The 15467-nt window shown below is 43.4% G+C and overlaps 1 protein-coding gene across 1 annotated transcript; it reads right to left on the reverse strand.

The window, feature by feature from the left end:
* Window positions 1-8065: 8065 nt before the first annotated feature.
* KBTBD13 (kelch repeat and BTB domain containing 13) lies at window positions 8066-11035 on the reverse strand. Its single transcript, XM_075273168.1, has one exon. The coding sequence runs from the start codon at window positions 10985-10987 to the stop codon at window positions 9605-9607; it is 1383 nt and encodes a 460-aa protein (XP_075129269.1). The 5' UTR covers window positions 10988-11035; the 3' UTR covers window positions 8066-9604.
* Between the last annotated feature and the right edge of the window lie 4432 nt (window positions 11036-15467).

The following is a 15467-nucleotide window of genomic DNA, read 5'->3' on the forward strand; positions in this document are numbered from 1 at the left end:
GACTATAAGGTAAAAAACATGACAGACACTTTTATAATGATAGTGTAGACCCACCCTGTGGCTTCTACATATGACAACATGCAATGTAAAGGTCATTGATTGGCTCCATGTTTTTCATGGATCTATACGCTTGAATAATGGACTGACCCACAGAAATGGACAGGAATAAGACCTGCTCCATATTTTGAGCAGCCCCAACACTTACTGTGAAAACTAAACAGGTATATGGGCTATAGAACTCAATGGCTCCATATGCGATCCTTTCTTACTGAAACACAGTTAGCATATGGACTAAAACTACGGTTGTGTGCTTGAAGCCCTCCATTACAAAATCTTTTCATACTCACAAGAGTTACCAAAAAACTGTGGTAACATAGACAAAAAAAATGAATACAAAAGACTATATAAAAAGTTCCGTGGTAAGGAAGTATGGATCCAAAAATAAAATGGTATTATAAACAGTACACATTGACTTTAAAGGCGTTGTCCCACGTCGCATACTCGCTAGTCTTCGCTGCAGTAAATTCTTCTGTCTTCCGGCTTTGTTGCGTCACTGGTGGGTGGGGTTACATATGCAAAGCCAGCGGCGAGAAGTCGCTTCTATGCCGCTGGCCCTGCGTGTGCGCTGCCGATGCACTAGGAATCGGACGTACAGCCTTCACAATGTAATACAGACCCGGCATCCGCTGTAATAGAAAGGCGGATACCGGGGAGTGTAGACGCCGGCACAGGTGAAGCCAGCAGCGGCAGGACAAATGCTGCTATTCAGCTCCTCCCCCCCCCCCTCCCCTCCGGAATTGCAGCATCGCTCCTGCCGCTGCTGGCTTCACCTGTGCCGGCGTCTACACTCCCCGGCATCCGCCTCTCTATTACAGCGGATGCCGGGTCTGTATTGGTGGCCCCTTCCCTCCTCCCAAAGTGTAAACTACCCCCCTCCAGGCTCGCTCCCGTGCACTTAGCCCCTCCTCCCTCCCCCCTGAGAGCAGGCAGATACATCACTTGACTTATGACCAGATAAGTCAAGGGATGTGTCAAAAAAAAATGAATAAAGTAAGATAGTGGACAAACAAAGCAGTTTTGCTGAAGCAGTGTATTTAGGAAAAGTCTTACATTCACATTAACAAGCAGTATAGATAGGGTCCTTGTGATGGGACAACCCCTTTAAAGAGAAGGTTTCACCATCTCTACCAACTCAAGCTCTGTTAATCCTTCATTGGGCTCCTCTCCATTCTATCGCAGTTGCCTGATATGCTAACTATGCTCACTAATATTTTGACTTACAAATTTGGAGCTCAGAGTCACACCCCCTTGCCTGCTACTACCTGACACCACCCATTTCACATTAATGAGTTTAGTTAGCATATGAAGGACTGAAAGTAGCTGCATGTATTGCTCAGGCATGGTGGGGGCTAGAGAAAAAATTCCAGATGTGTTGAAATCAGGAAAGAACTGGAGTTGGTGGAGGTGGTGAAAGGTCCTTTTACGAGTATTTGCCTGTAAGAACAATTAAGGGAGAACATATGAGAGAATGTATATAGAACATAAAGAATAAAATAGTTCTATACTATGACACCCATGGAGGGGCGGCCATATTAGGTCTTCATAGTTCATGTCCATAGGCCAAATCTGTGTATGTTCATATGACCATGTGTGTATGGCCATATGAACCTTCACAGATTCAGCCTGTGTACATGTACTACCATAGAAGAGTTGGGATATCGGCATCCCAGTGTTTCCTATAATACAGAGAAATGGGAAGAAGCATTAACAAATGTTAGGGTGGTGAAGGGACAAAGGCGCTTGCTTGGCATCATATATGCCTTCACTCAACAAATACCAGAGCTCCATGTTCTATTCTGTAATTTTACTACATCCAAAAGCAGGAACGTGAAGTTTATACAGGCCGTGGTGGGTTTACATGCGTCTGTATGTGTGTTGTAGTGACTGTCTATGTTACTAAGTGCATGTTAACAATTGTGCATCTGTGTCTGAGTGTCTGTGTATTTAAGCATGTCAGTGCGTGAATGTGATGGAGGTCTTAGTAATAATTAGCTGTGTATAAATTTAGCAATGTCCATATTTGTCATTAATCACTGGAACAAGTAGCCACAGATGTGGCTCGCTCAGCGGAGACCTGCGCTCTTAATGACTTTAGGACTGGAAGGAACAAAGCAGAGCAGCCTTGAGAGCGGGGAAAGTATGTAAATGTTTAGATCATTTAAGTATTTCTCATAAGCGGCTCTTAAAATATCCGAGCTGTGAGGCTATGGGTGTATCTGGAGCCTTTATTTGGATACGTTGGGGTGCAACTGAGCAGCCTCCACAGCTCGCAAGATACTATATCAGTAGGATCTACAATCTCAACATTTCTGGTCCATGTATATCAGATATGACACTTGGCAGAAGTTCAACAAGACCTCCATTTATCTGTATGAGGTAAGCAGAAATCCATGTGTTTATCATTAAAAAAAAAACCATTCAGGTGAATGGAACCAATTTTCAAGCACAGAAATTTCGGCTACAAATGTGCAATCTGACTGACTAGGGGCGTAGCTATTGGGGGTACAGCCGTTACAACCTAGAGGGGGTCCTAAGTGTCCCTCTGCCTAATATAATCTACCACTATTTAAATGGCACAAGGTAGGTTGTGGCCCATTTATACATGAGTTTCAAGATATGCAGAGTATAAGCTCACCATATTTGCCGGCTACTTCTCCCCGAGTGTGTACCCAGCCACGTGTTTAGCCACTTATTGTAAGTAAAAACTTGCTTAAGCCAAGGTGCCACGTGGCGTGAACACTGCAGTTTGCCAGCGGCATTTTACAGTCACAGCAAAGTGGATAGGATTCTAGCAAATCCTATCCCTCACAGTATGTCAATTATACCTATAAAAACACCGGCGGATTCCCTATAGGTATAATGGAAGCAGAAAGTCGCAGAGGAAACCTCTGTGGACTTTCTGTGAAGAGCACTGTGGAAAAAAACACAATGTGTTGCCGCCACATTTTTTCTCGCAGCACTTTTTTGCTGCAGGACAATACGTGGACTCTTAGCTTTACATATTGAACATATTGAACATATTGAAATTAGTGGCCATCTATTATAACAGGGTAGCCAGTAAAATCACCTGAATGATGAAAAAGGTACAAGCATGTGCGTCACAGGCTTTACATGTTTTCCTTTTGGAGGTCTGGGCTAATATGTCACAAAAAGCAAGAACTTTATAGCTCAGGCATTGAAGGATAAAGATTAGCAGTATAAAAAAAACCCATTCAAGTGGCTTAAAGGTAGTGTGCCACCAAAATCTCCTCGAAACGTCTTATATGCAGTTGTAGGGGCTATTGATGTATATGTGAAAATACAATCTTGCTGCACACAAGTGAGCTGTTGGGTGCGATCAAGGCAGGGCCACCCTGCAGGAGCACCTGTGGTTGCTGCACACTGGTACCTGTCAATGTTAGGGGGCAGCACAAGGTGGAGACCACAAGCAAAAACAAGTGCTCTGGCAGGCACAGCCTCTTCCCAGGAGCACCAAACAGCTTGAAGTTAAGGCCTCACATTGCAGATTTTGCTGCATTTATTTTAAACCAAAGTCAGGAGTGGTTTGAAAAGTAATGGGAAATATGTAGGAAGTTCTTGTACTTCTCACTCTTGCTCAATCCACTTTGGCTCAAAAAAACTACTTTTTGGGGATAGATTTCCTCCAATTTCTGATCACATTACTGTCCTGCCCAGTTCCTGGGCATCCATATACACAGAAGTCCTGCAGCTACCTAGGAAACTACTTTGATGCCAATATAGTGGTTGTGACTCAGGTGAGGGTACATTATAACCACTTAACCTTTTGTGTGAGTGCACTCTCACACTTTTTTCCCGCTACTCCTAACCACCTTGCTTTCTGAGCACCAGCATTTTGTAACCATTACGGTACCACGCTATGTGCCGCTCAGCGTTTTGTTTTTCTTGCTTTTAAGACTATTCTTGAAGTATGTGGCAAAGGGGACCTAGGACTTAGACTAAGTGAGGCTAATTGAGATGCCCTCCAAATTATTCAGCTTCCTGTAGATAGAAGTGTTTACAATATGGCTAGCGTCTTGTAGTAAATTAATAGGAAGCTGGACTTTCATCTTCACATCTGCTGATACTTTATTTACAATTTACGTGACATGAGTATCTACAATGGAAATACAAGTGGAAGGTAGAGCGGTTGATATTCTAATGCAAATACATGTTCTAAAGCCTCTATAGCTACATACATTACTGGAACATTGTTGCTATACATGACACATACACAGAGGCATAATATAGATGCAACAATAGTCACTTGCATGTTTTAATAGGAACTGATCTACTGATTCTGACACAATTGGAATTTTGTCTCTTTCCCCCACCATTCCTGAGCAATCAGTGCAGTTAACTTAGGTGACTGATATGTTAATGAGGCTCTCTACTCTTTAGTGGGTGGCTTTGGAACAGAGAAAACAAAGGGTGTGATTCTGAGATCTGTCATTGCCCACCTCTGATTGGAGCTTACAATTACACCCCTTGCCTGCTCCTGCCTGACACCAACCTCCTGACAGTACAGAGCCTATGCAGGATGTGCAGCACCAAAACTAACAGCACTGATTGCTCAGGAATCAGTGGCATAACATCTATTAAATTATATAAAGAACTGGAGTAGGAGGAGGTGGTGAAAAGCCCTATATATAGCCTATGCCAGCTCCCTATAGAGTCTCACAGTTTAATCTCTCTCTCTCTATCTTATAAAAATGAATTCTTGTCTGTCTGTCTGTCTGTCCGTCCGTCTGTCTGTCTGTACTCTAATGCGAACCAAATGACTGGACCGATCTTCACCAAATTTGGTACAGACATACTTCTGATATCAGGGAAGGTTTAAGACGAGACTCCAACTCGCTCGGACATACCGTTGCTGAGATACAGCATTCCAAACACAGTGCCCCCCCCCCTTAGCCAATACAAACCTGCAAGTCTTTCACTCATATTCCAACTGCAATACACACGGTCACTCCACATGCACAATACAACACTGATATCCAAACTGAGATACATGCATCAGAGGATTAGATACACAGATCAGCACACAGTATCACATGCCAGAGGATTAGATACACGGGTCTGCACACAGTCCCACACACCAGAGATTAAATACGCATTTCTGCACACAGTTCCACACACTGAAGGATTTGATACGTGCATCTGCACACGGTTTCACATGCCGAAGGATTAGATACAGGCGTCTACACACAGTTCCACACTCCAGAGGATTAGATACGTGCGTCTGCACACATTTGTACACGCCATAGGATTAGATACACGCGTCTGCACACAGTTCCACATACCAGAGGATTAGATATGCGTGTCTGCACACAGTTCCACATTCCAGAGGATTAGATACGCGCATCTGCACACAGTTGTACATGCCATAGGATTAGATACACGCGTCTGCACACAGTACCACATGCAGTAGGATTAGATATGCGCGTCTACACATAGTTCCACACGCCAAAGGATTAGATATGCATGTCTGCACACAGTACCACACGGGGGAGGATTAGATACGTGCGTCTACACACAGTACCACATGCCATAGGATTAGATACGCGCATCTGCACACAGTACCACATGCCAGGGGATTGGATACACGCGTCTACACACAGTTCCACACGCCGTAGGATTAGATACGCGCCTCTTCACACAATACCACACAGGGGAGGATTAGATACACGTGTCTTCACACAGTTGTACACGCCATAGGATTAGATACACGTGTCTGCACACAGTACCACATGCCATAGGATTAGATACGCGCATCTACACACAGTACCACATGCCGTAGAATTAGATACACGCGTCTACACACAGTTCCACACTCCAGAAGATTAGATGCGTGCGTCTGCACACAGTTGTACACGCCATAGGATTAGATACACGCGTCTGCACACAGTACCACATGCAGTAGGATTAGATACATGCGTCTACACAAAGTTCCTCACGCCGAAGGATTAGATACACGCCTCTTCACACAATACCACACAGGGGAGGATTAGATACGTGTGTGTGCACACAGTACCACACTTTGGAGGATTAGATACATGCCTCTGCACACAGTACCACAAGCCAGAAAATTAGATACGCGTCTCAGCACACAGTGTCACACGGGGGAGGATTAGATATGCGCGTCTACACAAAGTACCACATGCCATAGGATTAGATACGCGCATCTGCACACAGTCCCACACACCAGAGGATTAAATACGCACTTCTGCACACAGTACCACATGCCATAGGATTAGATACGTGCGCCTGCACACGGTTCCACATGCCGAAGGATTAGATACAGGCGTCTACACACAGTTCCACACTCCAGAGGATTAGATACACAGATCAGCACACAGTATCACACGCCAGAGGATTAGATACACGGTCTCCACACAGTCCTACACACCAGAGGATTAAATACGCATTTCTGCACACAGTTCCACACACTGAAGGATTTGATACACGCGTCTGCACACGGTTCCACATGCCGAAGGATTAGATACAGGCATCTACACACAGTTCCACACTCCAGAGGATTAGATACGTGCGTCTGCACACATTTGTACACGCCATAGGATTAGATACACGCGTCTGCACAGAGTACCACATGCAGTAGGATTAGATACACGCGTCTACACACAGTTCCACATTCCAGAGGATTAGATACGCGCGTCTGCACACAGTTGTACACGCCATAGGATTATATACACGCATCTGCACACAGTACCACATGCAGTAGGATTAGATACGCGCGTCTACACATATTTCCACACGCCAAGGGATTAGATACGCGCCTCTTCACACAATACCACACAGGGGAGGATTAGATACGTGTGTGTGCACACAGTACCACACTTTGGAGGATTAGATACATGTCTCTGCACACAGTACCACAAGCCAGAGAATTAGATACGCGTCTCAGCACACAGTATCACACGGGGGAGGATTAGATACGCATGTTTACACACAGTACCACACGGGGGAGGATTAGATATGCGCGTCTACACACAGTACCACATGCCATAGGATTAGATATGCGCATCTGCACACAGTACCACATGCCGGGGGATTGGATACACGCCTCTACACACAGTTCCACACGACGTAGGATTAGATACGCGCCTCTTCACACAATACCACACAGGGGAGGATTAGATACACGTGTCTTCACACAGTTGTACACACCATAGGATTAGATACACGCGTCTGCACACAGTACCACATGCCGTAGGATTAGATACACGCGTCTACACACAGTACCACATGCCTTAGGATTAGATACACGCGTCTGCACACAGTACCACATGTCATAGGATTAGATACGCACGTCTACACACAGTACCACATGCCGTAGGATTAGATACACGTGTCTGCACACAGTACCACATTCCGTAGGATTAGATACGTGCGTCTACATACAGTTCCACACGCCGTAGGATTAGATACGCGCCTCTTCACACAATAGCACACAGGGGAGGATTAAATACGTGCGTCTGCACACAGTACCACACGCCAGAGGATAAGATAAGCGTGTCTGCACACAGTACCAAATTCCGTAGGATTAGATACGCACGTCTACACACAGTTCCACATGCCGTAGGATTAGATACGCGCCTCTTCACACAATACCACACAGGGGAGGATTAGATACGCGCATCTGCACACAGTACCGCCTGCCAGAGTCATTAGATATGCGCGTCTGCACACAGTTTCACTTACTGGAGGATTAGATACGCGCCTCTTCACACAATACCACACGGGGAGGATTAGATATGTGCATCTGCACACAGTACCACACCAACAAGGATTGGATACTTGCATCTAAACACAGTACTACACGGGGAAGGATTAGATACAGCTTTACTCCAGGTATCCATAACAACTGATCACAGGTTTTTCACTGACATCCAAAATGAGATACACATAATCACATGACGCTTATGGACATACACACAAACAACATACAAAATACACCAGTGCAAAATTGGACAATTCTTATGGGGCCACTACACAAACATAAAATGTAATATACCCGTGCGAAGCCGGGTCCTCCCTCTAGTATTACATAAAAGTAATAACATGTTGCAAACTCTTCTGCTTTGCTCTTTTTGTACTGCATTTAGTTATATTCTCTTCTCCGTTTGCATCCAAACTTAATGAAATTGCTACTGGTTTTAGTGCTATTTGCTATTTTTGTGTCTCTTTTCTGGCTTCACTAAAGTATTTACAAAGTTACTCAATATTTTGTGTTTAAGAGTTTAAATTCTGAAATATTTTTAACTTGTTTTCTGAGCTCTAAAATAGGGTTTACATGTGCCTAAAATACAAAGTCAACAAACATTGAAATATTTGCAGTCCATAATGAGATCATGTAACACATCATATCACATCACAGTCTATACAGTGTATGGCAGGGAGCCCAAAGTGAGTTGTAAATGTAAGTATATCACAAACTTGGATGTTTATGTTTAATAATCTAGTATAAACCCATGGAAGTTGGTTCTGCATTAATTGACTAGGCAATGAGGAGGCTAACCCCTCGTTCACATCTGTGTTGGTATTCTGTATGGGGGAGTTCACATGGGAACCCCCGAACGGAATACCAAACACAATTGCCGTAAAAGCACACGAATCCCCATAGACTATAATGGGGTCTGTGTGCTTGTCGCCAGAACTCCGCACAGAATATGCAGACAGGAAAGTAGTTCACAATCTACTTTCCTCTCTGCATGATAGGTGCGGGCAGCATGCGGAAAGCACATGGACCCCATTATAGTCTATAGGATCCATGTGCTTTTACTGCACACCGCTTGCATTTACGTTTGTATAATTTTAAGCAAGAGCAGTCAATATATATCCTCTGATGCAACCAATATGTTTATTGCAGCACAACCCATTATTTCCATGTTTAAGGGTTTTTCAAGAGAAGATATTGATAGTCTATCCTTAGCCCCCAGCACCCATACCGATCAGCCATTGCAGCTACCAGATCTTCAGAGTACATGGAGTTGGAAACAAATGGCTCCATACACTGTGTAGTGGCTGTACCAGGGTACTGCTACTCAGCTCCCATTTAAGTCCCATAGCAGTTGTTTGGTTTAGCGCGGGGTGTTGGACATCCAATTATGTGATATTGATTTTGGATCCTAAGGATAGTCATCAATATCCATGCTGGGACAATCCCTTGTAACTTAAAATTTTTGCCTAAGATGTGCCTTACACTACACAGTACACATCATGTAAATATAATTTTCACCTTCCCCTCTATATGTTGTCATACAGTACTTTGAACCTAGCAATATCCATGGTGTTCACATTGTGACCTTCAAAAACATTATACATGCTTTACCAGTGAGACTCATCTGGACTATTAGAATCTAAAAGGTAAGATATCATACAAATGGCTTATAGGACACTTATACAGAGGTTATTTTTATATATTTTCCTCTGGACAAATACAAGAAGCATAAAACATCATTAAATCATTTAGGAAACACCGTATTAGAAGAATATGATGAGGTATAAAATAAGACGCCTACAACAACTATGAATAGCTCTGGTGAGGATTCTTGTATAACTTGCTGGCCATCAGCTTTATCTTGGTAGGAAGTCTCAGAAAGAATGTGTGCATAGTCCCTCCTTTGTTGAATCCACACTTCTCTTTTGCGGGTTTCCAGGTGCAAGTGTCTATCTTGTAGAGTAAGGTCATCATCCTGTTCAGAGTAAAGACCGTGTCCCCTCGGATAACAGCCGTGAACAAGGCTCCTTTGCTGTTCACGTACTGTCCAGAGAGGGTTGTCCACTGTTGTGTGCTTAGGTTAAAGTTCTCAATGGTGCATCGCAAAAAGTCATCAGATGGGCCATTTCTCATGATGTACAGGTTGTCCCTGTGTCCCACCATGCAATGACCATAGCTCTGAGGCCGCTTTATTGACGAGATAAATATTAGGTCATCTTTCTCAGTATCATATTCGTAAATTATAGTCGTATCATGCGGCTTCCATAGAGAGACGAAAATCCTACCCATGGCTTTTGTAGCAGGAGGACCTGCCATTGGTTGTGGTAACTCCTTCCCAAAGGTCCAGATCTGAGAAGATAAAGAATATTTCTCCACATAAGCCACAGGAACCCTTTCATATTCCCCACCAAAGGCATATAAATATCCTTCGTGTCCTACAAGCGTCACTTCATAGCGGAGCTGATGTGGACAGTCAAACTCACTCCAGCTATGGTTATCTGCATCATAACAAAAGCTTCTTTCCACTACCTGCTTGTTTGCTCCTCGAGCTCCACCTACGATGAAGACTTTATTGTTTAGAGTGGTGACACCAGCTAGAAATGTGCTGGCATTCTCTGGGATACATCCAAGACTTACCCATTGATTCTCTTTCTCATTTAAGAAGCACATTGTCCTTGACGGATCCTCAAGGAACGCTATGGTAGGAGTGTGAGCCCCCACGGCAACAAAAGTGCTGGGCACAAGAGAGTCAACATATTGAATCAGGTCTTTGGGCAAGGACTGAATCTCTTTTTCCAAAAGCTCATAGATATCTCGGATGTACAAGGCCGCTTCATGGAACAGGTCTAGCAGTCCATAGGTGGCAGCAGCTTCATACATTACCAGGCAATTGTCAGAGTCAATCAAGTTGATCAAATGCTTCTTTAGGACTTCAACTTGTAAAAAAGCTGCACACTCCACAACTTCCAGGATCTCCTCATAGCTCAAGAGAGGCCTCTCTCCTTCCAAGACCCGTAATGTTATCAAGAAGCCCATAGCACCTAAATTGTGTAATTGGATTTCATCCTGGGAACTCTCTCGCATTCCAGACTGGAAAAGAGCACGGAAATATTCACTGTGCTTCACCAATAATTCCTTGTCCGTGGTAAAAACCGTCCCATCTACAGTCACTTGAAGCTTGGTCATCATAGAAAAGTGATCAAAAGCATCAGTATCTCTAGGCCGCTGCGTCTTTCTCTTCCTGATGGGTTTCTGTATCTGTTCTGTGGAGTGAAGGAGCTAACATGTCTTTTGCTAAAGATAGCATTGCCCATGTGATGGTATGCGCCAAGCCTAGCAGACCTCCTGTTACTTCTGACAAGGCAACCACTAGTGCCAGCTTTCTGTAATCTACCCTGTAATTCACATATATGATTACAAAGTCTAGTACAGAGCCGGGCCAAGCTTTCTATGATATTTATGTCTATTTTTACATTTGAATACATTTTTTTTATATTTACAATCATTTGGAGAAAGACATTATTTAAAGAAAAATTCTAACTTTTTTATTTTATAAAAAAAAAAAAAAAATTAATACATGGTCTGATAGACATGTATTGAGAGCAGACCTGGGCACCCTTATAAGGTCCCAACTATGTACAAGCATGGATACCCTGCAATTTAGTTTATGGGCGTGCCAATGCCTAATAGAGGAAGCCCCCTCCTTCCAAAACCAGAAGATGCTGCAGTATTGATCGCACTATTTAGGTTAAAGGGGTTGTCCCATCACAAGGATCCTATCTATACTGCTAGTTTATGTGGATTTAAGACTTTCCCTAAATGCATTGCTTTATCAAAACTGCTTTGTTTGGCTGCTATCTTAATTTATTCACTTCATTGTTTACACTCCATTTCTATGGCCCTTGGGATTATCTGCTCATTTGTCAAGTGATGTAGCTGCCTGCTCTCAGGGGAGGAGGGAGGGGCTGGGGGCAGCTCTGAGCTGTTTGAGAAGCTCCGCAAACTTAAATGACACAGATAGGGGAGGTGAGAGCTAAAATGGGAAATAGATCATTTTTCTTGGAATGACTACAAACTTGTATGTACCATTATATATATGTGAAATATTCCTTCAGGCAGGGGCCCCACGTGGCGTAAACTGCAATGTTTTATAGTTACTCTATAGTGGATGGGATTCTAGCAAATCCCATCCACACACTGCAGGAAAATATCCGCAGCGGACATGCTGCGATTTCTAAAAACGTTGCGGCTTTGGAAATCCCAGCATGTCAGTTATACCTACAGGTACAGAGCTATAGAAGTTATAGAGGTAGAAGTCATACTTGGGCCCTAGAACCTGGATGGACCCAACAGCCCTCAGCCACATAGGAACATACCAGTATTGTAAATGCTACAAAGTATGTAGAGGCCTATTATAGATGTTGCATTAGGACCTACAGGCGTCAAGTGTGAACTTTTATGGTAGTATATTTGGCTATGGCACCCATAAAACACTTATGGCATATACATTTCATATATAATTATGAAGGAAATACTCCTTTAGTGCGGACAGATTCTTATAGCTGATCCGTATGTTACAGCATTATTGCATGGGGCTCCTTGGATACAGCCATCAAGGTCACTACTCCAATTCCTTACTACAGCATACTGAAATCTAATATCGCGCATTCAGAAGGAAGTGTCAGACATTAAACTCTACACACAGATTGTAAATGTCGCACATTACACTGCCTCACTGTGCACATAACCTATAAGTTATATTACTGGCAGCCATCGTGTGAGTTTTTATTACTGCAGGCGACTCAGGAAGAGGTCACCATCTGCTTTCCATTATACAGAGGAGACTATATGCATGTGAAGGGTTAATGAGTCTCATGTCATTGATACGGGTTTCCCAGGCTCTGCTATTCTCAGCAGCACGCATACAAACAAATAGTATCTAAGGACACCCCACGTGAGCCCCATCATTCACCCAGTGGTGTGTACATGCCTTAAGTTACATTACATTTTGTATTTGCAAGGGATTTTGCAACAATATTATACTCTTCTGGATAAGGACTAGTTTTATTAGACTCCATTGGTTGACACTTTTCTGCATATTATACTAACTATAAAATTGCGAAATATATCAAGGATATAACCTTATACTGCAGCATCTGTCAGCGACCTGTGCATGTGCCAATGCTATATTCCTGGATATCAAAAAATCAGCAAATGTTGAGAGGAAGTTGCTGGTGGGTCAGTCGGAAGGACGGAGGTCGTGGGAATTATCTTCTGGATATCATCTTTGTTTAAGGTTAAAAAGCATATAATGTTACATGAGTACGTCTCATGTTCCCAAATACATAGAAGACAACATGTACCAAAGAATCACACAGGGATTATCATAGTTAGCGCCAAGGATTCTGGGTATAATGACTTTACAACATGAGTTGGCTCCAGTCAATGAAATACAAAAGGGCCTGAGTTTGATGGTGAGATTGTTAGAACAAATGATCCCATCATCAATCATACGGCAATATGGGGACTGTCCGATATAAAGTGTATGGCTGGCCTAAGTCTATGGCCAACCAATTGGATGAGGGAGGATGCTATCCCCTTCTTGGACAGTGTCATAGTTTATCTTGGTGCCAATGGTTTGATGATCTGTAGGACGGTGCCATTCTGTATGCATGACATGTAGACAATGAAGATGGGGGAATTTAGTAACACTGACATCTCCTACACCAAGCAGTCTAAACCATTTCAGGACCAGGTGCATTTTCGAGTTTTTACGTACACGTAGTTTTGAGGGCCGCTGAACTAAGATGCTCCAGATTTTTTACCTTGATACACCAGAAAATACAATCTACTCGTGCTATGACCTTCTATAGATTTGCGCTATAATCTACCCCGGTTCACACTATAAATGATAGGCTGCATCCCCTCCCAATAAGTCTTGCACATTTTTTTATAATAGTGATGAGAATGATAGAAAAATGCCCAAAGAATGCAAAAATTTGCGGCTTCTGAATAGCAGTTTTCTGCGGTGCAGCCTTTGATACATTTCCGTTATGCTGACGTAGGAATGGTGGATTGGATCCTACATGCAATGTGGTGGTAAATAAGATCTCCATATCTGCAGTTCCTGCAGAAGAGGCGACAGAGTCTCCTCCTTGCATTTACGCTTGCTGTGACGTACGGCCTCATGAATGCGCTGCTTTGATTTTCCTCTGTATATAATCTCTCTCAGCCTCTGTATATATAAATCAGGACTCTATGTATACTCAGATTAGCTGAGCTGTGTATGGAGGATAAGAGCTAGATTTGAGGGATTTCCTGATGTGATTTTACAGGAAGCAGCACTCATCCACTTTGTCTACTGGGATGTTCGGCCTACTTTTATCCCTATATGTGGAATGCCACGATGACTGCACTGTACACTGACATTTTGCTGTTTCACTACTATTATACTGTTATGCCTGGCTGGGTTGCTAGGCTAAAATTTTTCGGTTACCAGTAAAGTTATATTACAGTATGTTCACACTTAGTGTCAATTTTCCATGGTAAATTTGGTGATCAAGTTCACCTTAAGGCTAAGGCCCCACTGGGCGGAAATGCAATAAAAAACGCAGTGTAAAAAAACAAAGAGAAAACGCTGCATTTTCTGTCACGGAAAAAGACACGCATGTACATGCGTTTTCATCGTGTTTTTCAGTTTTGTGCTGGGGAAATTCATATGGGTTTTCTGTTGAGTTTTCTTCGTGTTTTTGCTCGAAATTCTCATGTGCAATAAAGGTAATTGAAAGGCTATATTGAAAACCTAAGGAATTATGGTCCTCTGCTATTGAGGCCGGGGCCCTATGGGCCGGAAAGACACGATTTGGCCGCAGCAGAAACAACAACTGGAAAAAGTGCGGCGTTTTACAGTACTTGCAAAGTCGCAGAGCGGGCATGTTGTGATTTCCAAAACCGTTGCATTTTTGAAAATCGCAGCATGTCAATTATATCTACGGAAACGCCGGCAGCTTTCCCATAGATATAATTGTAACAGAAAGTCCGCAGAGGAAAACTCTGTGAACTTTCTGTTCAAAGCACTGCATTCACGCCGCAGTTGTTCCCGCTGCGCTTTAGCGCAGCGTTCCGGCCCGTGGGGCCTTAGCCTCAACCAAGCAAAACAGTGAGTTTTTGTCTGTGGATTTCGATGCTTTTCCGCTGCGTTTCTGCGGAGTTTCCGCAACACATTTATCATGCTGCGTTTTTGCTGCGGTTTTCACACTCTCCACAGAAATCTATGGAGGGAATAACTCAGCGTTTCCGCAGCTATACTTGACATGCTGCATTTTTCAAAAACGCAGCTTTTCCGCTGAGTTTTTTTTCCGCAGTGTGGGACTAGGATTAGACAAAATTGCGTTCACTATGCTGGTACTGTAAAACGCAGCGTTTTTTTCGGCTGTGTTTCCGCAATGCCCAAAAACGCTGCGTTTCCGCCAGTGGGGCCTTAGCCTAAAGATTTGTGCAGGGTTATCTTGTTATGGCCTATTCTCCAGATAGGCCATAAGTATCTGATCGGTGGGTGGGGGGCCGACAGCCATCCCTGATCCGATCAGCTATATGAGAAAGCTCCATGCCCTGTATAGAGGCCCGGTGCCGTCACTGCGGCTCAGCGCTCATTGAAGCTGCAGTGTTG

This window comes from Leptodactylus fuscus, chromosome 5 (genome assembly GCF_031893055.1).
Source record: "Leptodactylus fuscus isolate aLepFus1 chromosome 5, aLepFus1.hap2, whole genome shotgun sequence".
NCBI lineage: Eukaryota > Metazoa > Chordata > Amphibia > Anura > Leptodactylidae > Leptodactylus > Leptodactylus fuscus.

Excerpts from the sequence above, each read along its gene's own strand:
- KBTBD13 (XM_075273168.1), bottom strand. The coding sequence starts at position 10,987 with ATGATGACCAAGCTTCAAGTGACTGTAGATGGGACGGTTTTTACCACG.